The 23900-nt window shown below is 40.5% G+C and overlaps 1 protein-coding gene across 4 annotated transcripts in view; it reads left to right on the forward strand.

Annotated features, from left to right (window-relative positions):
• Window positions 1-11576, forward strand: part of GLCCI1 (glucocorticoid induced 1) — a 56314-nt gene extending 44738 nt beyond the window's left edge. For 2 of the 4 annotated variants that reach the window (XM_005152896.2, XM_031052404.2), the window contains exons 6-8: window positions 1831-2041; window positions 7718-7838; window positions 8668-11576. In XM_005152896.2, the coding sequence (XP_005152953.2) occupies window positions 1831-2041; window positions 7718-7838; window positions 8668-9016 (681 nt within the window). In that variant the 3' untranslated portion in view covers window positions 9017-11576. Of the gene's footprint in view, window positions 1-1830; window positions 2042-7717; window positions 8084-8667 lie in introns of all 4 variants that reach the window. The other 2 variants (XM_031052405.2, XR_004081084.2) reach the window with 2 other exon arrangements.
• The last annotated feature ends 12324 nt before the right edge of the window (window positions 11577-23900 follow it).

The following is a 23900-nucleotide window of genomic DNA, read 5'->3' on the forward strand; positions in this document are numbered from 1 at the left end:
TGTTCTCTTTTTATCACACCTGTGTAAGAAGAAATATGATATTATCTGCACTTTATGGATGGAGAGACACAAATCAATCAGGCTTCGATAAATGTGATTCTTGCGTAACCCAGGAAACTGGATGCCATTTTAGGAATTAAAGGGCAGCTCCCGTGGTCTCCTTCTGCATTTGTAAATGCTGAAGACTTTTGCACATCAGTCCTATATAGACTGGTCATCCAGAAAAAATACCATAGAAGAGAGAGCTTGGTTCAGATGACTTCTTGGCACCTCATAGAATTTTTGTGGCAGAGACAGAAGTGAAAATGCTGTTCTGCATGGCAGTTATCTTTTTGGTTATGTTAATGATGAGAGTATTTCATTTCTACAAATTCAGTCTTGTTTTTACATCTCCTCCCTCTGTGTAACAAATGATACCATGCATCAGGTCTATCTTGTGCATTGAATAAGTCATGATGAGAATAGCAACATGTAGTCATGTTGTAACGCATATGCAGTGTCAATTGAGCTGTTGGAACAGACCACACAGCTGTATCCAGACTTTTCCAGCATTTGATGTAGCAACTGTAATGTTCTCTTTATAGTGTGTTTCTTTGCTCTTAATTGAAATGTGAAATGGTATTAACTGGAAGGCTCAGAAGAAGTAAAGGATCTTTCTGCCTCTTTGTCTGCCTCTTTGTATAATATGTGGTGGTTTTCTGGATAGGCTGTTGCTGAAAAGGGGAGAATGCAGTGCTAGGCAAATAGGTTTCGTGTCCTCATCATTATAAAAAGTGTTGAATTTTAGTCTCTGGAACAAGTTGTTATAGTTTTGGAATATATGGGGAAGAGAAAAGCAATAAAATTCAGATATTCACTTGAAGTGAGAAGGAAAAATATGTTACTTTTCTGTAGATAGAACATTTAAGCTGTTCTCTGTGGCTTGGATACAATCCTCGCTGAAGTGGGGGGAGAAAAATCATATTTAAATCTCACAGGCACTTTTTTCCCCTTCACTTTTAAACAAAACTGTAATTCTCATTTGATTTCTACATTTAAAGCAGCACTGTCTATGAAAAACTACTTTTCCACTGGGAAGGAAAGTAGAGCGTGTCAGTCTATTACTGTGGAGATGTCTACACAGTGTATTGGGGAATGGGATGCAAGATCATTCTGGCCAGTGCCAACTAGGCCAATACGAGCAGGCAGTGCTTACTAGCCTTGGTTCAAGACAAAGCTTGTGAACCTTGTGTAAGCCTGTGCTTCATCTACTTTAGTTGCTGTTTTGTCAGAGGTTACCTCCAGAACTGAAGAATGGAATGTAGAGGGGTGCTAGAGAATTACAACTTACTAGCAAAATTTGGATGATTTCATTTATAACGGTTACTCGGTTGTTACAGCAATAGTGTGCCATTGCATTTGACCCTTTTTCCTTCTATCCAAATGTGATCTTTGTCAGGGTTCTTGTTTTTCTTTCAGCATAACAGTGACCTTCATTGAAAATTATATTACAAAACATAGAGATTGATTTATTGGGGAGGTTTGCTTTTTAAAACTAATATAAAAGCATACTGCTAGCATATGTTGAAGTGCATTCTGGTGTTAACTTTCCATTAAGAGTATATAGTTGGCTTCGAACATCTGCACATTGTCCCAGCATTCAGTGTAATTAATCTATGATGTGCCCATTGTAACATTGCATTATTTTCTTGTGTAAAAATTATTTCAAAAATGTTTTGTTTGCTGTTCTTGAGACCTTGCCTTATTACTTCAGTTATGAGTGCTACAGGCTCACATTGCTTAGTAGTTTGATATTTTCTCTGTAACCTGAATTGCTTGTTTCTCTTGCAGCCTTTGGATATACCTGATGGTCGAAGGGCCCCATTACCTGCTCACTATCGTAGTAGTAGTACACGAAGCATTGACACTCAGACTCCGTCTGTCCAGGAGCGCAGCAGCAGCTGCAGCAGTCATTCACCATGTGTCTCTCCCTTTTGCCCTCCTGAATCTCAGGATGGGAGTCCTTGCTCAACAGAAGATTTGCTCTATGATCGTGATAAAGGTGAGAGTAGAGTGACCTGCCTTTACCTATGGGAGGCATGTGGTGTCCTGCTTTTACAACTACCTTCATTTTACTCATTACATCAGTTTTTGTTTTTGTTTGATGGTTGTGGAGGGATTGAGGATTTATCTTAAAATTGGTTTTGTTTGTTTACATATCTTTTTCCCTCTTGTTTGTGAAACTTCACAAACATCTTCCATAAATACGTCAGAGGAGCACAGCAAACAGTCTTAACTATTTATGAAGATTCTAATGTGAAGAATTCAGACTGTAACATGTTTATGTTGAAAAAAGGTTTCAAGAAGGCTTGTGGTAGACTGTATGTATTCATCATGGGTGAGTTACTTGCTGATCAAAATGGTGATGAAGTAATTTTTGGACTGCTTTTTAAAGTACTCTGCTTCTGAACTCTTACATTCCACTTGAAGCTATTTGGTGAGGCACTCAGATATGAGCTTGAACAATCTGATGGGGAGTAATTACTTGTCTGTGTATGTTGCATAACAACCCAGAATTTCTTAATAATTTATGTGTTTGTATGTCAATATATTGTGCTTTTTTTTTTTAATTCCCCAAAGTCTGTAAAATGTCATTTGGTTTTGTAGAGGGGGTAAACTGGAGCTTACGTGTTCTGACACAGCATGTAGTATGAAAATACAGGCACCAGTGTAAGAAGACTTGATTTTTTGGACAACTGTTAGCTAATGAAATGATCCTTGAGCTTCTCGACAGCTAGTTGGAAACACAGGCTCTAGTTTGGAGGGATGAAGGATTTGTGTAAAACATGCAAGCTAAGAGTAGTAAGTTTCACGGAGAAAACAGGGTTTTAAGATTTAATTTAGATTTACAAATGAGCTAAAGACAGCAGCATATTGAGGTTGTAAGTAAGGTTAAGCTTTTTCTACAAGTATTGTCTGTTTAATAGTTCTTAAAGTACGTTGGGAATAAGACTGGGGGAGGCATCAGGAGAAGTACTTGGTTTCTGAAAAGTATTGCTTTCCCATCTTGGATTTAAAAGGAAGTAGTGGGAAACAAATCCACCTGCCCAAGTCCTGGACTGGGGGTGGCTTGTGTAAGTTAACCACATCAAAGCAAAAGTCATAGCTCAACAAGATAGTTGGCCAAGCTCCAAAAATAACAAAGATATCAGCTCCCCCCACACTTCTCTTTCTTATGGTATGCATGTGAATTGTAATGTGTCGTAAAGACTGAATCACTATAGAGATATCCACTAAGGTGTTAGCATACAAGGAAACGTCTAGACAGGTTAATTTGTTCATATTTGTCCTGATAACAAGTATAAGTTAAAAAGCAAGGAAATGAAAAGAACAATTCCTTGTGCAGTTAGCACTCAGTTATCATAGTAATTGGAATTTTCAGTTGTACTTTATTGGCAGTAGTGTATCTAACCTTCTTAATGCTTTTCAGTGGTTTTTATCTCCTGTCTTGGATTTTTTGAACAGCCAATTGGAGTAAAATTTACGGCTGAACTTCACAAAGAGTAGATACTAATTTGTGGACTTTGGCTGTAAGACTGGCTTTAATGCTAGGTTTGTATCAAGAGCCTGCTTTAATCATAGCATGTAGGTGATGGCAATAAACAGCCAGCTTTGTAAAGTTAAAATAATTGGATTTCTAAATTAGTGTAAGGTACTTAATATTGTGCTTATTAAAAAACTTGAAGTGTTTATCATGACTTTGTTCTTTAAGGACAAGATAGAAAAATATGTAGTTGTTTCTAAGAGAAAGTAATTTCTTCAGAGGTTGTAAAAATATAATCAGAAAGGTGCCTTTTGCTCTCAGATTATTAAGATCCCACAGGCCAGTTGTTCTGAATATTATCTTAAAATAGTTAAATATGAGAGATATAGGTAGAAATTACAAGGGAATAGCAAGCTTTGAGAGCTTATTAACATCTGTTGTCAATGTTAACTGTTTTATGAAACAAAACTCCGTGTTTTTCACACCTTCATTTTACAGGTCTTTGTGATGCTAGAATAAAACTTGTGAGTTTGTTGTTAGGCCTGTTAAGTTTTGAAAAACTCGTTGTATAACAAAACACAGATACTTTAAAACCAAGATGTTTTTCTGATACTTTTCTCAAGTTGAGGTTTTATTTCCTCTCTATGGGAATAACTTGGCTTTACCATTAAAAAAATATAATTATCAGTTTTATGAATGCTCCTGAGTGTGTTGCTGAATAGGAAGGGGAGGTTCTTCACTGAGACACATGAGCAGTGAGAGGAGCCAGTGCACCCTACAAACACAGCACTGCTTTACATTTCTAAAGCATCTTCTATTTATTGTGCAAAGCTGTGCTTTGGCCTGAGGCCCTCGCAGCTGCTCTTTGGACTGTATCAGCTGTTTGGTTTACCTTTTCTGTGAGAAGCTTCTAAACCTTTTGAATGTTTCAAAAAAAAGTGAAAAGTGAGTTTCAGAAAAGGCCCACAATAACTGCTCCCAGTGGAGCAGTGATACTGAATGGTATTGATTGGAGCAGAGAGGGAAGGGTGGGAAAGAAGGTGTTTTAATTGCACCTGGCTTTATGATTTTGTTTTCTAGAATCAGCCTATTGCAAGGTAAGTGACTGCCTTGCTGCATTAAAGCTACTGGTTTCACTGGATCAGTTTTATGATATCCTGCTTCATATGATTGTAATTTGGAGTACTGCACAGCATACTTGGCAGCTGTGACAGAGATAAAGTTCAAAGAAATCCTTAGGTACAAGCAGATGAAATTCACCTTTTTTTGTACAAAAAATAGATAGTATAAGCTGGTTTTTAGGGATTTTGATTTAGGTGCTTTTGTGTAGCATTGTATATTTCCACTGTTAGTAGGCTGTTACAAACAACATGTTCAGGAAGGTGAACTGAAGATACATTTTAACTTCTGGGCATCCAATTTATAGTTTTTAAAATTAAAATTCTAAGTGAAATCTTTGGATAGTTTTAAGAAACAGGTACTTTTGAGTCTATCAAAACAAATCTCATGGCTCACTGGCAGTGTTTCTTGTTTCCTTTCAGATTTTTCACTTAAACCCTTGTTTTACAGATTCTTTTTGTTCTCATATGCTAGGTACAATTTGTGATATTAAGTCTTCTGCTTAGAATAGTATTTTTAGTGTTTAATTACAATCTTGAACATTTTCTAGATAACAGAATACATCCATTTTGAATATTTATGTTTATAAATTCTATGTAACAAGGCTCCATATTGTCTGCTATGTGGTTATGGTAACAAAACTCACTTTAAAGGTTACATCTGTTAATCTTCAATCATTGTCATCTTAATGAAATTCGATTAGTTGGCTGAAATATGCCAGCGGAGCACACCCTACTGGTGGAAGGGTGGAAGATACAGATGTGTCCTCTGACATGAAGGCTCCGGCGCTGCAGCCTCTGAGACAGTGAAAAAACCATGTGTAACTGGCACAGTTTGAGAATATGCATTTGTAGTGTCATTAAGGATCAGTAACGTGACAGTTTAGCACTTAAGAGCTTACAGGATACACAAGTAGAGACTGGCTTACGCTGTAAATTCCACATCTTGACACTTCAATTCATTGCGTGTTTGCCCATTACCCTTTTGTTCTCACACTGCTGCTGTACGTGTAGAACTAACACCAAGCTTGTACACGTGAGCCTTCTAATAATCACACGTACTTTTCAAATAGTCGTGTGGTGTGTATTTCGTCAAAATGAAAGGCTAATAACTTAGAAAACTGAAAGCAGGGAGGGTAAAGAGAGCAATAGAATGATTAAATTATCCAATATAATTTGTTTTCAGTTGTTTGGCAGCTGTCTTATATAGGAAGTTTCAGCCAGACAAGGCTAAATAAACTGAAAACTTGATTGAAAACTGAACTGGCTAGACAAGACTCTAAATCTTCCAAGAACTGACTTTGAATTCCGTTTGATTCTTTCCTTGGATGTATTTCCACAGTTTTCCACTACTTGGTGGAATGAACAGTAGCACATTTTATGTCTCAAGTTTTTTAAATAGAAGCTTGGATCTTCAATTTTAAATATTAGAAGGAGGAAACAAACTGTCTGGATTCTGTTAATGATTTCTGAGTTTGGAATGAGCTGTGAGGGCCAGCAGTGGAAAAGTGCCAACAGGACCATCATGCTCCCAGCTTGGCAAATATCCGTGTTGTCTTTAAGGTTTTTCTGCCTTCGTACAGTTAACACCTAAAATTCTGTAAATAGAAGTTCTGTGTTCACTCCACAGCAAGAAAAAGCTTGAATAATCAATACACTACTGAGGTTCACTTCAACTGAAGAGGTTTGGGTTTTTTTCTTGTATCTTTCATAGTAAAACTCCAAAGGGAATGTGTGATATTTGAGCTGGTTTGTGTCTTGTATGGGAGATGTTTCAAAACATCTAATGATTAGCCTTTGTATTTGAGTCATGGTTATAAAGAAATTTACGTAGTTACTGTTTGTAAGCTGTTAAAGACAAATTTAAATGCTTCAGTGAATCTAGATCATAGTGCTTGTAGCTTTGGTTGGTTTTCCACTGTTGCAGAAAAGGCACATGTGAACAACAGCAGAGTAAACAAAAGTATCTGAGTTTAAAATGGCAAAGTACCCCACATCGGTGGGAGGACTCAAAAGGAGCTAAAGCAAGAGCAGTTATTTCTCTATAAATAAGGTGTGTTTATAAGTTAGGGATTCTTCTCCCCTTGCTATTTTGTTTCATTTAATTGTAAGCCCAAGCAAAGATCAGGAGTCACTGATGGTAGTCTGAGGTAGATGTTGCTCTTTGATAAGGTAGAAGCCACTGCAGAAGGCTACTTTTCTGTAATTATTTTTGTACATACTTTATTGAATATCGTATTGTCAAGATGAGTGTTTAAAGTGAACTCTTTCACAGTATTAAATTTTCAGGTTTTTGTACTTCTGTCATTACCAGGGTTGAGCCTTCTCTCTTAAATTTTCCTGGAAGTATAAAGAAATCTGCCTATTGCCTTGGATCCTAGATCTTTGCACCTTTAGTTCTAAGTGTGTCTAGAAAAATATACACAAGACAGTTAGACTTCTGAAGAATACCTGTATCATGTAGCTAGTAGTGATGAGAGAATTGAATAGTGGCAGCTTGATTTTTGGATAATAAACAACTTCACAAACGCAACTAAGGTTGGACATTGTAATGATGAGTTATCAGCACCTGTGTTACAAACATGTTCTGTTTCTTTGCAACTTCTATTCAGTAGACTATCAAAGTGAAGCATTATGTTTAAGATACATGCTGTATACACACACATCTTCAATACTTGTGTTTATACAGTGAGAAGGCATATTATCATTACCACTCATAGTTCTTCTTGCATGTATTATGCATATTACCTTGTTCATTTATGTTTTTGGAAATACATCATAAAGAACATACTTGTTTCCAGGATCACAGCTCTGCTTTGTTCTGATTGTAGTATTCTGGATAAAAATATCCTCCTGTTATGTGTTGTTATATGATAGATTACCGCTGCACTGAAGCTTTTATTCAGAAGAAATGTGCTATACAAGGGTGTTAGAAATAGCCTGCAATAAAGGAAGCATTGTTGTGGAAGCAAGCCGGCATAGTGGCTAAATTGTGAAAAAAGGCATCTTGTTTGGAAATCGAATTTAATTAAAAACACTCTCAATCTCTAGTAATATAACTGCTTTAAATTTTCAGACAGTGGGAGTAGCTCACCGTTGCCCAAGTATGCTTCATCTCCCAAACCAAACAACAGCTACATGTTCAAACGAGAGCCCCCAGAGGGATGTGAGCGAGTGAAGGTCTTTGAGGAAATGTCGTAAGTAATGCCTTTTATATCAGCTGGTATCTGCAAAGCAGTAAACCTGTTTACTGAGCCTGTTCAACTGCAGATGAATAAACTATTCCAGCTGATGAGTTTTTCAGGAGCAAACTATTCTTAGAGTTTGTACAGAAGAGAAGTTGAAGTGTTCACGTTGGTTTGAAGAGGAAATGGAGTCTTTTATGCTTGAACTCTTTTGTGCATTTATAAAAGGCAACAAAAACCCAAGCAGAAAAGATAAGGTACATTTAATTTCCTAAGCATTTATAAACCTCTTTCCATATATTCTTTTTTATTAACTTTTTAAGTGTTCGTGGCTTAAAACAAAAACTCTCCTTGTCATAATTAAGGAGGGGACCTTTCTTGCTCTGACAGCATTCATTGCCCATTGGATGGTGAAGGAGCAACGTTGGGTTATGGAGGAAGCCTCCAAGACATATTACACAATGTTGGAAAGGAGAAGTCTATTTCATGGAGGTTCTCAAAGGGATTTAATATGAATAAATGCCTTGTTGCTGCATTGTTTTTATTCAAGAAGAATTTGTGCTGCTCTAAATTACTGTGGCATTTTTTCACGTGCATATGTGCTGCAGATTTTTCTTGCTGGAAGTTGCATGTTTATCCAGTAATTAGTAAGTCATTTTTGTGACAGTGCTATTAATGCTGTGGATCAGTTAGCTGACTACCAATATGGAAGATGTTTGCCCCTCTGTCCAATTAATCCCATTCCTTGTCATTCACATTTTAGCAACGTGTAGAACCACAAAATTAATGACATAGGAGACTTCTTGGATGGCCAGGTACATAATCCTTTTTCTTGTTGTAGGTCTCGTCAGCCTGTCTCAGCCCCTCTCTTTTCATGTCCTGACAAAAACAAGGTTAATTTCATCCCAACCGGATCAGCTTTCTGTCCTGTAAAACTCCTCGGCCCCCTCCTTCCTGCTTCAGACCTGACGCTGAAGAACTCTCCAAATTCTGGTCAAAGCACAGCTTTGAGCACCCTGACTGTTGAGCAGCTTTCGTCTCGGGTTTCTTTCTCATCTCTGTCAGATGACACCAGCACAATGGACTCCCCAGAGGTCCCGGTACAGCAGCCGTCCCCACAGCAGCAGCCGCTTTTGCAAGAAATTCAGACTGAAGAGCATTCCTCTCCTCAGAGCTACATGTTAATCTAGACCAAGGTGGAGCAGGCCTCTGCCCTGAGACAAGGACTGAGGAGACAGTAGTTCAGATACATCTGCATGAGTTGGCAGCCCTTCAGAACAACACGGAATACTTAGCAGCATTCTCAAAAAGTATCTCAACGCTGTTCTTGGCAGGGACAGAATTCATATTCAGCATTTTTTCTGAGAAAGCAGTAATACCTGCAGAATCCATATATCATTAAGCGTTTTAAGTGGAGACTATGCATTTCATAGTATGTTTGACCAGATTAGTACTGTGTCCTGTGTTCTGTTTCAAATTCTACAGTATAAATAAGCTCTATATATATATATAAAAAGAAAAAAAAAAGTTGCCTGTCTGAATAGAAGATGTCTTGCTGTGTTGTGTCCTATGGAAAATACTGTACTTCAGGATTATGTTTACAATTGATCCAGGTGTTTATGTTTCTAACTTCTGTAATACACACAATGCAAAAAAAGAAAAAAAAAAGAAAAAAAGTGGCCACAACAGTTGCACAGTGCCCACCCTATGGCCTAGCTTCAGGTACTTCTCTTGAAGTGTAAACTCAGGTAACTTGGAATGTATATCATATTGGGATATAAAATATTTTACAGCTACAAAGCTAAAGAGGGAACATCACTCTTTTGCCTTTCCTTATTTTATGCATTAATATTTCCTCATTACATTCCACTCTCTTGGAATAAGTGCATTCAGATCCAGGCGAACGATGACCCTGGACATGGGTGAACATGAGGAGAACCAGCAAATCTGTGATGTATATCACTTTGTCATGTGCTTACAAGTAAAACAACTGTTGCATTTACTGTCATTTCAATATATGTAAAAATGTGGCATTTAAAGGTTTCAGGTGTTGCTCAGTTAATGACTGTTAAACTGTTGCAAATAAAGTGTTCAGTACTAGGCTGTACATGAGAAACATTCCACGTTGTGTGTGAGAGAATTTTGAAAGACAAGAATGTTTTTGTTCGAGGACAGACATTTTTCAGGTTTTACAGAGGGGATGATGGGGATTTCCTCTCATGTTTTTGTTGGCAATTAAGGATGTGAGATGCTACTGTTACCGTCTAAAAGTCAAATTAATGTTTAGTTTCTCTTTTGGAAATGTTCATTCCTTTGCTGGTTGGAAATAGGGTTTCGGATTTTGTTAAGCAGTGTTAGGCGAGCAGCATTTTATTTATGTAGTCAGTAATTGTGTTTTGGGATTAAAGTCCAAAAGTAGCAAGTGGGTGTTCTAAGAAGGGTGGGGAAAACAGTAGTTTTAAGTTCATGTTACTTAATCAAAGCTTCTCCCATAACTTTCAGTTACTTAAGCTGTGTGTGTAAAAGTGTGTTTTTTCCCCTCCTTAAGTGTGAATAAAAGAAAAATCCTTGTGAAATACTCCTGGTTTTGCAGGCTGGACACTTTTTCAAAATAGGACACAGCAGGAGCGGGTTAGTGGTGCTCTTCTGTTGTACTGCAACGAGAGGAGCGTTGCTTTCAGAGATAATTTCCTGTGATACAAAGAGGACCCCAAAGGCAAAATAAACTTGATGTTCTTGCTCCATTGCTTTCAGCTCAGTGGAACTATATTTATGCTGTCTGCTCCTAAGAGAATAAGGTTCACCTTTTCCAGGAATTGAAGAGATTAGTAGCCTGCAGCTACTGAGCATTTAAACTTGCTCCATTATGTTTTTTTCCTCTTTTGATGATGAGATTGCAGGGGGTCAGAGGGAGCCACCAATAACTACTCATTGAATATGTGCTTTCTTTGGAGATAAAGCATTGTTTCCTTTTTATTACTGAGGTTTTGTTAATGCTGTCTCACAAGGTGGGATTTGCAGCCTATAAAACAAGTCATTGTTTTTGGCTCCCCTTGCAGAAATACGGAAGGAGAGAGGTCTGTCTCTAACCCTTTTCATGTGAAAAACCACCTTGAAACACAACAGCCATCTTTAACCCTACTAATCTCAGGCCTAGGTGAAAACACTATATTTTATAGACTGAAAATAAAGGGGAGAAAATACTCATGATGTAAGTATCGATTCCTTTTAATACTTTTCCTTCTAGATTAACACTGCAGTATGATGACCTTTTTATGCTCTGGTTATGTCCAGATAAGAAATCGTAGTCTCTGTTATTGGTGTTAGGTTACCAGGGGATACGATGAGTGGGTTTTAGGTCAGTGATGAATTCTGTACAGTATTTGCAATGCCATTATGTGTTCTCTTAATTTTTTTCCACGAGAAACTAAATATTAATTAAATTGCGCATTTGTTCTTATCAGATTTGAAGGTTTTGAACCAAATGTGTTAAAGCTAATGCTTTGCCATGTAAATTTCCCAGCAGTTGTTTATCTCAATTGTATTCTACATCCAGCTGTAGAAATTTGTCAAATATTGTTTAAAGTTTTGTACATAGTTGTACTGTTATTTCTAGCCACTGTGCTGAACAGTATTCAAGTTATCACACAATATTGCTTTACACAAGGAAATGTGTGGCTTTTGTTTTGTATTTTTTTTCGGTATAGAAGTTCCTGTGTCTTATTTAAATAAAAATTATAGTTAAAAAAATGTGGTGGGGGCGATGCACAAAAGCAGTGGTTCATTTATTTGATTTGGAAACTGTATGAAACAGCATAGAATGAGAGTAAAGTTTAATACTGTTCCAAACTTACATTTGGAATAATGTCAGCCATGTATCCTTATGACTAGTCTGCTGTGTCTTCTAGAACAAGATAATCTCTTCTCTATGGATTTTTGCATAGCGCTTCTGGGAAGGGGGAAAAATATAAAAATAGCTGAATGCTTAAATATGCTTAAAATAGCATATTTTATTTCTGTATATAGTGAGGTTATTCTTTCTTCAGAGCATAGGGGAAACATCAGTTAAGCATTATTGGAAACTGTGTATCCGCTGCTGTGTTTGTGGTATGGCTAATTTCAAGTTATCTGTTGAAAATTGTGAAAGCCATTAGAAGTTTCACTCTGTGAAACTAAACTAAACCCCTAAAGGATGTGGTAGAAATCTACTGACAGTCTTGGTTTTGTGTTGTTTTGTATGAGTCAAATGATTGTCATGTGACTTGCAGAATAATTATTTCCAGATGGGAGTGCAGGGAGGGAGGAAGAAGAGTATTTAAATACATGTAAATCCTCCAAAGTCAGTGTTTACTAAAGAGCACCATGGCAATGACCATCAAGAATGGTTTAATGCTTATTATCAGTAAGTGGAAATATAAGTTTTCAGCATCCCAAAGATTACAAGGCTTTGATGTGACTATGTTAAAAGCTTTAACTGAAAGCTAACTGAAATGTTGAAAGTCTGGAGCCTCACGGGGAATACCATCCTACCCAGCAGCATGTCCGTCAGTCAGAAACAGCTTGGTTTCAGCCATTTCATCATTGGGGCTTGCGAGGAAATGCTTTGTGACTGCCTTGTCCTTTAAACTGGATTTGGCAGTTTCAGGCTGGCCTTGTGTGGGAGGCTGTTTCCTTCTCAAGAATTGCTTTGACAAGAGCGTGTATCTAGGCTGAAAGGACGTGATGCAACTTGTACCACCAGTAACTTTTTCACCATCCCCATGGTGAACCTAGGCCTCGCCTGCTTTTAGTTATGGTTGTGGTTAACATGCTGCTTCCACATAAGCCACACTTTGAAGTTGTGTGCTTAGTGCAATTCACTACCTATGTCTTCCTCAAAGCCAAGGCAAGCAGTCTGAAAAGTGCTGGGAGTAGAGAGCTAATGAAATAATCTCTTGTGTCACAGCTTTGTGACTAAAAGATCATTCTTAACTTCTTCACCAAAAGGGTCATGAAGCATTAGAACAGGGAAGTGGTGAAGTCTCCATGCCTGGAAGTATTTAAAAGATGTATCAATGTGGTGCTTAGGGCCATGGTTTAAGGGTGGACTTGGCAGTGCTAGGTTAAGTTGGACTTGATAATCCTAAGAGTTTTTCCAATGTCAACTATTCTACGACTTGAATGTTACATTTTCTAGAGTTCTTGGTTCTGGAAGTGGACTCTCAGATACTGGAAGAATTTGTAAGGTGCGCCCTTGGCTACATGTGCTGGAGGTAGGGGGCAACAGATAGTGACCCGCTTCTGTTCAGAAAGCAGAGTGCTGTCAGGGGAATGATTTACCACTTCCTGACAAATCAGTTTTTGGGAAGGGCCAGATAGTAGCCCAAGGGTAGAGTCTTGGTATCTTCACAGTATTTAAACATAAGCCTGGAAGCCTGGAGTAATACAAAATGAACACAAGAAACTGAGTGGATTAGAGGTGTTGGCTGGCATTGCAGTTGCAACCAAAGACCACTGAAGTTTAGCAAACTTACTAGCCTTGCTCTGTGATGTAATGGATTGATACCTTCACCCATTACTTGAGGTAAAATCCAAGCAGCTCAAAGGTAACAGACGACTAGTAGAAGTGTATGAAACAATTACTGCTGCAAAACAGCCTGGCTTGCTTTGCTATATACAGCCATGCAAATACATTTTGAAGCTACAGACCTGGGAGGAAATAACCATAGTTCCTGTGATGTGTTTCCAGAACATAAATGTAAGGAAAAAGTGAGTGAAAGCTAGGAAAGTACAACTGTTACTGGGATGTGCACATACAGCCTTTCATAGTTGGTGCTTGGCTAAAGGAAGTTTGATCAAAGACTGTCATGCTATTAAAATACGTGTATTTTGTCTCTGTTTGTGTTAGTGTAACCAGTCCTGGAATGGAAAACTAGTTCAGGAAAAGGCTGGAGAAGGCTCAGAGAAGAGCTATAGGAATGAGTGAGGTACTGGAAAAAACCCCACTCAGCAAGGTTTTGTAGGAGCTCAGCATGTTTAACTTGATGGCTCAGGAGGGCTTAATCCCAGTTAGTAAATACCTATGTATGAAGTACTTACTTAGTAATGAGCTGCTTAAATTTAACAGACATGGAATACTGAAGCAATGAAAAAAAAGAAGCTGGATGCATTCACACTGGAAATATGGATTTATTTTAGCACTAAGGGTAATTAGGTACTGGGCCAGCTTGCACAGGTGGATGTTTTCAAGTACTGAGATGTTTAAAATTAGTTGATCTGACAAAGGATGTGCTTGAAAATGGTGTTTTTATATGCCTATCATGATCATTTGTGGCTTTTCACATTTCAGTTGACTTTGAAGAGGCAAGGGTTTTAACTACCATAAGCATTCTTGCTCCTCTAAAAAAGTAGCATCCTGCAGTATTTTTAACTAGAGAATTGACACTTTCTAAATGGTCTGGAAGAGTTCTTTCAAGGTAATCTCTGGCTTTTGAAAATTTTTTGGTTTGTATCACACATACAGTCTCCAGTAAAGCAGCAGTGGTTGAGCAGCTTTATAGTGGTTTTGATTCCTGTCACCTCCTCAACAGCACCATAATTTTGGAGAGATGGCAAGAAACTGGAGATTAGCAATGTCCTTTTGGGGTACAAAAGATCACAGAAATAATGTGTCACTCAAATGGGGCTGATTGATAGGAAAATACACTGATTCAGAAGGTAGAGCGTTCCTCAGTAAAGACCACAGTGGAAGTGAATGAACATGCAAGTTGAACTGCTAATTTGATTGACAAGAAAGAATAGCAATCAGATGAGCTGGATTAGGGAAATAACCCCTTTTTTAGGAAGAACTTGAAGTTTATCTCAGGTTGTAACAAGCTTGGTGTTAAATTGGCTACCTTGAGCTGGAGCCTGGAAGCTCCTGCAGAAGAGTTGGGAGCCTGGGAGAAAAGTATGTAATCTTCCCCCTGGCCTTGTATGGGGGTCTGAGCTCATTAATGCAGCACAATTAGGCTAATAATGGCATCTCTAGAAAAATAAGTTTGTGAGGGGTGTTAGATTCTTTTTGTGTGTGTGTGCTCACAGTGAAGTGTGTGGTTTAACTTTGCAGTGATTTCTACAGCTGTTGGCTGAGAAACAGGGTTTGCTCAGGGCAATGTACGTTAAGTAATACCCATGGTAATTGATTTCTTGTACCCTGGTTTTTGCTTTTACTTCTCCAAATAAGCTGTAAGTAAATAGCGCTATCTAAACCCACACTGCTTGGCATGTCTTGGTGACTAACTCTGGGTGTCTAACTGCTTACTGCAGGAGGAGATGAGAACTGAGAGCTCTGGAGATTTTTGGGGAAGGAGTTTCTTTCTCCATGGAGGAGAAAGCTAAAAGGAGCTAGACTCCTTGTTAAGGTTTGGTGCCAAAGGGCTGCGTGATGCAATTGCTCCTTTCAGATTTCTGTTGGGATAAGAATTTCTAGTCCTGCCCTATCTCTGTGATGCAGAGGTGTCTCAGGGAGTAACAGCCTGCATTTCCATCAGATTGGTGGTATCCTTGGGCTTGTTACATTGTGAAGAAAGAACTCATCCGCGTGAAAAATTAAAACCTGAAGGTGTTGACTTTGGAAACTAACCCTTGTTTTTAGGAAATGGGGAAAAAAAATACCCTTGACTCTGCTTTTGTGATTTCTTTAGATTCTAACTCACTGTACATCCTGAGGATGATGAAAAATATTCAGCATTTTGGTGTTAGTCACTGAAAAAATGTCATGTGTAGCCTTACATCTCTGACTGTACAGGGAAATGTATTATAGGTTTTCACTGCATGGTTTTATTTTGGATGGGGCATGTGTGTGTATTTTAAGGATTGCCTTCTCCTTCAGGGGCTGTTGTTCATAAAATGAAGTTGGGTACGATGGTAAACATGCTTTCTGTTTCAGTGAAGAATGCCAAGGAGACAGTTCAGGTACTTTCTGAAATCAGTGCTTAAGAACATACTTTCCTCTAGGGTGAGATTTCTGTTCTTTTTGACCCTTTTCTGGAGGGGAATGCTGAACCCTTGGGGGCAAGGTGGGGGGATGACGATAGTGGTAGCAGGTCTTTCTAATCAAAGAGAAGCAAAGGCAGCCTAGGCCCTACCTGAACCTGATTTGGAAGATGACCCTGTATGTGCATATTTGTATGTACAGGATGTTCTTTGGGTTAGGAAGATAGTGGATGCCCTAATACAGCATTAGCCTGGATAAGTGTCATTCAGTCTCCAAATGAGGCCATCTAGCAATTGCCATCTATCTCTTTCCTGGCATCCTAATTGAAAGGCTGTTGGGTGCAGCAGTGTAGCATGATGTGGTTTTGTATCCAGTGAGAGAAAATGTAGCTCCTCACAGTGCTGTTGTCTTGGCATTATTTGCCTATTTCGCAGAATCCCAAGGGTTGGAAGGGACCTCAAAAGATCATCTAGTCCAACCCCCCTGCAAGAGCAGGGTAACCTAGAGTACATCACACAGGAACTTGTCCAGGCGGGCCTTGAATATCTCCAACGTAGGAGACTCCACAACCTCCCTGGGCAACCTGTTCCAGTGCTCTGTCACTCTCACAGTAAAGAAGTTCTTCCTGATGTTAACGTGGAACCTCCTATGCTCCAGTTTACACCCATTGCCCCTTGTCCTATCACTGGATATCACTGAAAAAAGCTTAGCTCCATCATCCTGACACCCACCCTTTACATATTTGTAAACCCTGATTAGGTCACCCCTCAATCTCCTCTCCTCCAAGCTAAAGAGACCCAGCTCCCTCAGCCTCTCCTCATAAGGGAGGTGTTCCACTCCCTTCATCATCTTTGTGGCTCTGCGCTGGACTCTTTCAAGGTCTATCTTGACCACATCACCTTGCAACCCTAGTCTGCAGAACCTGGACCACCTCTTTGGCACTTGACTGGCCAGGCCTCAGCACTGTCTCCTTAATATCTCCTTAATGTCCTGGATACAGCAAGCTGTGAACTTCCCTGGATGTCAGGTCAGGTTGGCAGCAGAGAGCTGCCCGCTGTGTTCAGCTGCTGGGCCTCGCTTGGCAGTTGCAGGGCCTTCATGGACATGGCTCCCAGGGCAGCGGCCCTGTTCTGTAGATGCAGATCTGCAGCTGGAGCAGGAGCTGTCCTCCTGGTGTTGGAACATCACCACCTCTGAGCCTTCACCATCATGGGAGTCTCCATTTCCCAGCCTGGTATGTACAGGCTCTGCCTGCCCCTCCTGCCTGGGAGTCTCTTTCTACCATTTCTGGTAAGCAGGAGAGGTTTCCTGCTCCTTGCTGCAATCCAAGAGGATGTGACCTGGCCTCCTGCAGCCTTCAGGACTTGAGGCAGGCAGCATCACAGTGGTGCTTCGGGCTCCAGCAGTAAGCTGGGGACAGGAACCATCATGAGCCCATCAGTCATGCTAAGGCTGGCCCCAGGGTACTTGACACTATCATGGCTCAGGCATTTGTGGTGTGTTTTAGTTTTGCTGTGTTTTGTTTCATATACCCTGGTGCAGAAAATAAGCACCTTGATAGAGATTTTATCAATGCTGACAGTATGTATATTGGATTAAGCTTCCCCTGCAGAAAGTCACTTTCTCCGCTTTGGCAGTCCTCCCTGTGGAAAGCAACTTGTTTTGTTTTGGCAGTGCTACACAGCAGGAGGACTTATTTTGGGGCTATAGAAGCATTTTCCTGTATCTTAAAACACTTTATTTTTTTTCCACTTGGATAACAGCCATCAAACCCCCAACATTATGTACCCCAAACTCAATTAAGCCCTCCATTAAATATTTCATGTGTTTATGGGGAACAGAGAGGGAACCCAAACCACTTACAGCAAAGCTGTACTGTTCATTGAAAACCACCCCAGGACAGAGAATTCAATCTGCTCCTGAAAATATCAAGTAGGAAAATGACCCATTATAGATTTTTAGTGTTTGCTGATTGCTTTTAGTGTCTGGTAGCAGGATGGGCTGTTAAAATGGGTGGGAGTAAGAGTGGGGGCCTTGAAGCAGTGTCAGTGCAGCCTTTCTTCCTGATTGCCTGCTTGCTATTTAGTCATGTTTCCCTTTATGCTTTGTTTTGTAAGCCATTCCCATAGCTTAAACTGTGAGTGGTGAGATGGAGCTGCATTCCTGGAAGTCTATCCAGCCTTTGAAGCACAGCAATAATAACTAATGAACATGGCAAAAGCTGGGAAAGCCAAGAGCTCTCTGGCCTCCAAGGAGACCCTGATTGCTTCCCTTAAAGCTGAAAGTAAAAGCTGTGAAGTGCTCAGTGTGGGAAGGGGAGGGAGGGTTTGGAACTGATAAGAGGAAGATTTTGTTCAGTTAAGGGTTTCCTAATTATTTCCCTACATGAAGAGCAGTAATAGCTGTGTGTATTGTGCAGGTAAGCGTGGCTGTGGTTTGGTATCCAGTGGAGGTGGCCACAGGCCCTGCCCAAGGGCTCTGGCATTGTCATAGCCACTGTTGGCATCTCCCCCTAACAGGCTGCCTGTGTGACCTCTGCTGCCTCTAATACTGTTTTCTTTCCTTTTTTAGCCAAGTTTTCAGCCAAATCAGTGCCATTACAGGTGACTCTTGCAGCTGGAAAGGCCCTGCTAGGACACTGTGGAGCGGTGGCCCACATTGAGATGGGTTTGGGATGCTCAAGGATCCAAGCCCTGGGCAGGCTTCTGTGACTTAATAGCACAGGCTGGCATTTTGGGGGAAAAGCCTTGGACTGCTTGTGTGCCTCTGGCTCCTATGCAGCCTCTGGCTCCTGTGCAGCCCTGGCTGCTGTCTCCAGTTCTGGGGCCAACCTTGCAGAAAGGTCAGACCAGCCCAAGACCAGCTGAACTGAAAAACCCTTCCAGGGCTTGTCTCATTCTTCAGTTCTCTCTTGTCTTCCAAAAATCAAATCAAGCTATTGCCCTGCCATGGTGAGGGTCACGATCTCTTTTCAGACTGGTGTCACAAAGCTCTGGTACTCAAGTTCAAGGCAGAGATCATCATGGAAGACCACACAGACTGACTAATCAGTCCAGAAAAACAGGCAGCTGTAACAGCAAAGTGACTACTTCAGTGGCCCATGATTTTAATTTCTGCATCTTGTGTGTAAAGGGTTCATTCTGAGGATTGCACATGGAATAATAGCAGGAGTTTGTTCTTTTCCCCTTGTCAAATCCTGCTCCTCTTACATTCAGCATGCTGTTTCCTGCAGCCAGCTGTTACCCACCCACCAAGATGCAGACTGGGTGGATGACTTCATTGTGCAGCACTTCTAAAGGGCTTTTTTTCCTCTCTGCAGCCTGTTGATGAAGCAAGCATATGGCTTCCAGCACCTGTCCTGGGGCCTTTCCTACTGCCGTGGAAGTCCAAAATGAAAGATACACTCTACAGTAGGTTTCTGGGCTGGGTTAAAGGCTTTTGTTTGAAGGGAAGACTGGCTGTAACTTCTTTAACAGCTGAGGTAGGTCTGTAGTCACTTCTTTTCTACTTTTTTTCTCCTATTTTGGTATTTATTACCCCATAAAGATTCCAACAGCAACCAGTGTAAATAGCTGGCAGGTAGAATGAGCCAGACCTTCACCTCCAAGCTACAGCACGCTTCTCTCTTTTTAATTTAAATATTGTAACTTGTTGAAAGCACCCAAAACTTCATACCCTTCCACCGTGGCTTAATTACAAGGTTGGACACACCAAGCTTTTGTTAAGGTAGAACAGTTAAAACTTGATGCACTTGATAGGAGTTGTATGCTGCTGCATGACAAATGGCAATCTCCTTGCTTTGTCATAGCAAGAATGGTTTGAGTTGGGACTTTTGGGGTTGAAAGGGACCTTTAAAGGTCTTAAGTCCAGCCCTCCTGCCATGGACACCTTTCACCAGACCAGGTGGCTCAAAGCCCTATCCAGCCTGGTCTTGAACACTGCCAGGGACGGGGCAGCCACAGCTTCTTCTGGGCAACCTGTGCCAGTGCCTCAGCACCACCACAGTGAAGAATTTCTTAGTAGCTAATCTAAACCTGACCCTTTTTCAGTTCAAAACTGTTGCCCCTTATCCTCAGGCCCTGGTAAAAAATCTCTCTCAGTCTTTCTTATAGGCCTCCTTTATATCTTGAAAACCACAATAAGGTCTCCCCAGAGCCTTCTCTTCTCCAGGCTAAACAAGCCCAGTTCTCTCAGCCTGTCTCCATAGCAGAGGTGTTCCAGCCCTCAGAGTATCTTCCTGGCCTTCCTCTGGACTCACTCCAGCATGTCTAACATGGTGGGCTCCTGTGCAGGCAAATACCTTGTATTACTTAAAGGGAAGATTATACTGGTTTCTAATTAGTCAATGAGGAGAAAAGTCAATTTTATGCTTAGGAGAGCACTGTTAATGAACAGCTGGGTAATGGTCTGATTGACTGTAACGTCAGTCTGCCTCGGAGCTGGAGGCTGGATGGGTTCCCAAGGCCAAATTTGCTGAACCTGCTGGGCCTGTTTGCCCATAGAACCCTCATTTACTGTCATGGGAATGTGAATGTGTGTGTGTTGTGGACATGGTGCTCACTTCCTGTGCACCATGGCAGCTGGTGTCTGTGCACTGAGTACATGCAGAGCGATGCCAGCAGCCCCAGCGGTGAGAGGCAGCTTGTTTGTACCTGGTTTGCCAGCATGACACTAGACCATCTCAGCATTTCTGCTTCTCAGATGAGGCAGACCCTCTGCTGCTTGGCTACTGTCAAGCATGGTTGTTGCTGTTTCCTGCCTTCCCATATGGTGGCTTGTTTAAAAATACGCCATTTGCAAGGAGCGGAAAGTAAAAGCAGGCTCATCAGAGGGGGATATACAGCAAACACTAGATGAGATAGTGTGCCTGGGTTGCAGTGAGGACTCAACTTTTGGTTACTTACATACCTCTAAACAACCCTTATAACCACTCTGGGTCCCTAGCTGGCTGTGGCTTATTATGGCCCAAGTCCAAAGCCTGCAACTAGTCCTCATGGAGGAGGTGAGTCAGCAGGGCTGGGCCAAGCTTCACTGCCCAGCTCTTCTGTGCTGGCCTGCCCTGTGCCCCCTGACAGGAAGAAAAAAACAGCTTGTGCTGGACGACATGGGTGGAAGCAATAACTGCAGGAAAAGAGCCTGGAGGAGAGATTAGGGGCTGCACCTTTACCATGTCAATGTCTTGCAGCTAGTCTGAAAAATCTTTGGGAACTGCACTCAGAGAAGGTAAGTCTTTCCAGCTCTTCTTCCTTTGCTCTGGGGCTATTCCACCTCACATACTCTTAGCAGAAAGCATGGACAGTACAACCACAATTGCTTAGTGGTGCTCATCCAGTATCCCATGATACTGTGGTGGGATGTGATGTCAAATGGAAGAGACAGAGGCCCTGGCAAACCTCATCATGATGCACAAAACCTGAGAGCTGTGTCTTCATGTTAATCTCTGGCTCTACTGAGCATTTCCAGGCTTTGATCCTGGAGCTGTCAGGGCTTGTAGGCCTGCTGCTATTCCCACTTGGAGCAAACCTGCTTCCTGTGCTCCTTCTCCACTCCCAGCTGCCTTGTTGTTTAGGCAGTCCTGTTTTTTCTAGCACGTGGAGCCCATAACATTTGAAGGGCACCCATTTAAAAAAGGGTGTTTGGGGAAGGTAGGTGGTTGCTTGTGGCCAAGTGGTCCCGCTTGGATGTACAACATGTCGTGCCCATGTAATGTTGGATATAGAACCAGCAGAAGGGAACAAGGTAAGTTGTATTATACTATGTTGGAAGTTAATTTTGATTGCTTAACAAAGCCAGAAAAGTTACTTGAAAAAGTTACTTGTTAGTTTTCTCTATGAGCTGTTCTGTTCCCAAAGCACATGCTCCAGTTCCCCTGGAGCAGCTGTTCTTAGATTTGCAGAAACCTCGACTCACCAAAATCAATTACATCAACTTTAATAAACTTCCTGATAAAGACAGTTAATCAATTACCTCTGTTTTCATCTGCCATAGGGGCTCTGCAGCTGTTTTTATTTTAAAACAAACCACTACTAACCCAGAATAAGCCATGAGAATGAAGCATATTAAATCAAGATGAACAATACGGGGGTAAGAACAATCAATCTATCTGTAACTTCACCAGGATGATGAACTACCCTGTTGTCCCCCCTGCTACATCACAGAAAATCTCTCCCAACAGCACTGGGGCATGGAGTGACACTGCAGCCCAGACTGCTGAGCAGCACGTGCCCTACACCTCATTAGAAGTGGGGAAGTATTGCTTGCAACTCTGTAATTAAGATTTTTGCCTGGAAAAAAACCCACCTATTTGCAGGATGCTAGCTTTCTTGCTCTAGTTTGCAGCTCAGTAAATGTTCATGATAATAATGCATTGTATATAGGGATTTCAATTGCTTTTCTTTAAGCAAAATTAATCATATTTTACATACCTTTGGCTTTTTTTTTTTTCCTTCATTTGAAAGTGTTAAAAAATTGCACAGGGCAGAGACTGAGAATTCAAAGCTAAAGTTTACTTGCAAAAATTACATACTACAAGGAACCTTAATGTGAACTTATTAGTAGTGCAGGTTGGTTAGAAGAGGGAGAAGAAAACAACCCTGCAGCCATATTTTTCTTGTGTAAAAGGGACAATCATTCAGATGTTTTTCTACCTAAAATCATGATGAGGATTCAGAGCATCTTTAGCTGAACTTGTGCAATGCCCTTAATTGTTCCAATCAAGACAGGAGCTTTTTTGTTTTTTAATTTAAATCCTGAAAGTCTAAAAACTCTGACCGAAAAACCAAACTCAAACATTTTTTAATGTCTTAAAGAAGAGTTAATTAGCTGTTTTGAAGGCAGTACAGCCTCATCTTTGCTTTTAGCCTAACTGCTTCAGCTACTAAAAATGCTAGAGTAGATTGTCCACAAGTGTTTCAGCAACTATCAAGGCAAATGTAATCCAGAGCAAATTTAGCAACCACAGACTTGCTTAAAGTTGCAAGAATCTGTTTTATGATTTCAGTGGTAACCTAGTTGGACTGAAAAGCAGCCTGTCTATCCCTTGAGCTGCTAATATTTCTGGCATTGCAGATAATTACAGTTTGCGATGAAGAGGACTTTGGGCAAAATCCCATGTTATGAGTGCAAAATACCAGTCATAAGCGTAAGTGCACCCCAGCATAAACTTTACGTATTTCCCAGTTAATCCACTTTGTAGATGTCTTATTTACTGCCAGAGGCTGAAGCACGAAGTCAGGAGTTCAGGCTACCCCTGCAATACTAAAGAAGGTTATGCATCTCACAAAAGACAGCTTATTGAGTAAGGGGTGCCAGTACTAAACACCAGGAAATACTATGGAAGGAATCAATTTTTATCTATAGAAACAGTCAGACATCTGCATTAGCTTCTATGTCTTCGTTAGCAGCCTCAGTGCTGGTAACAGGGGTGGGTCAGGTACTGCACAGAGAGACAACTGTTGTACATGAAAATATTCTACTAAACATCTAAAGAATTTCTCTGGCAAAAACTGAAGCACCTTGACACTTCCAGGCCTACAGTTTTGAATAGAGCTGTTTCAAATGTGCTGAAGGTTCAGCCAGATGAACTCAAGTCAGTTCAACCCCCATAGTCACAGTATGTAGTGTTTTAGCTAGGAGCTGTCAAGTGCACATTAATGCTGCTTAGTGTGGTCATCAATGATGTGTGCTGCATTTGAGAAGAAGCAGATCAATTCAGTTAACTTCTATGTTTATATAGCTATTTTCAAGTTTCCAGTGCAGGTATTTAATTATCTAACAGACCATGAGTCTGAGTGTACAATTAGCTGGTAGCAAACAACTTCCCCAACATAAAAGGAAAATAAACTGAATTAAAAAAAAGCCAAATATAATAAATTACAGAAGTACAGCACACACAACTTGTGCTCTTAAATGACTACTGCCCTATCCTTTTTCCCTTCCTTTGCTGTAAAATGAGAGTGGGGAGGCAAAGGGACACCGGATGAGTTCAAGTTTTCTTACTGTCCTACTGGATTACTGTTATGAAACAGGGTGAGTTATTAGGTACTGTCTAAAAACTGGTCATATGATTTATTCTCAGATGCTTGTTATGTATCAAATCAACAGTGCACCAGCATTCC

Source organism: Melopsittacus undulatus, chromosome 1 (assembly GCF_012275295.1).
Source record: "Melopsittacus undulatus isolate bMelUnd1 chromosome 1, bMelUnd1.mat.Z, whole genome shotgun sequence".
NCBI classification, from domain to species: Eukaryota; Metazoa; Chordata; class Aves; order Psittaciformes; family Psittaculidae; genus Melopsittacus; species Melopsittacus undulatus.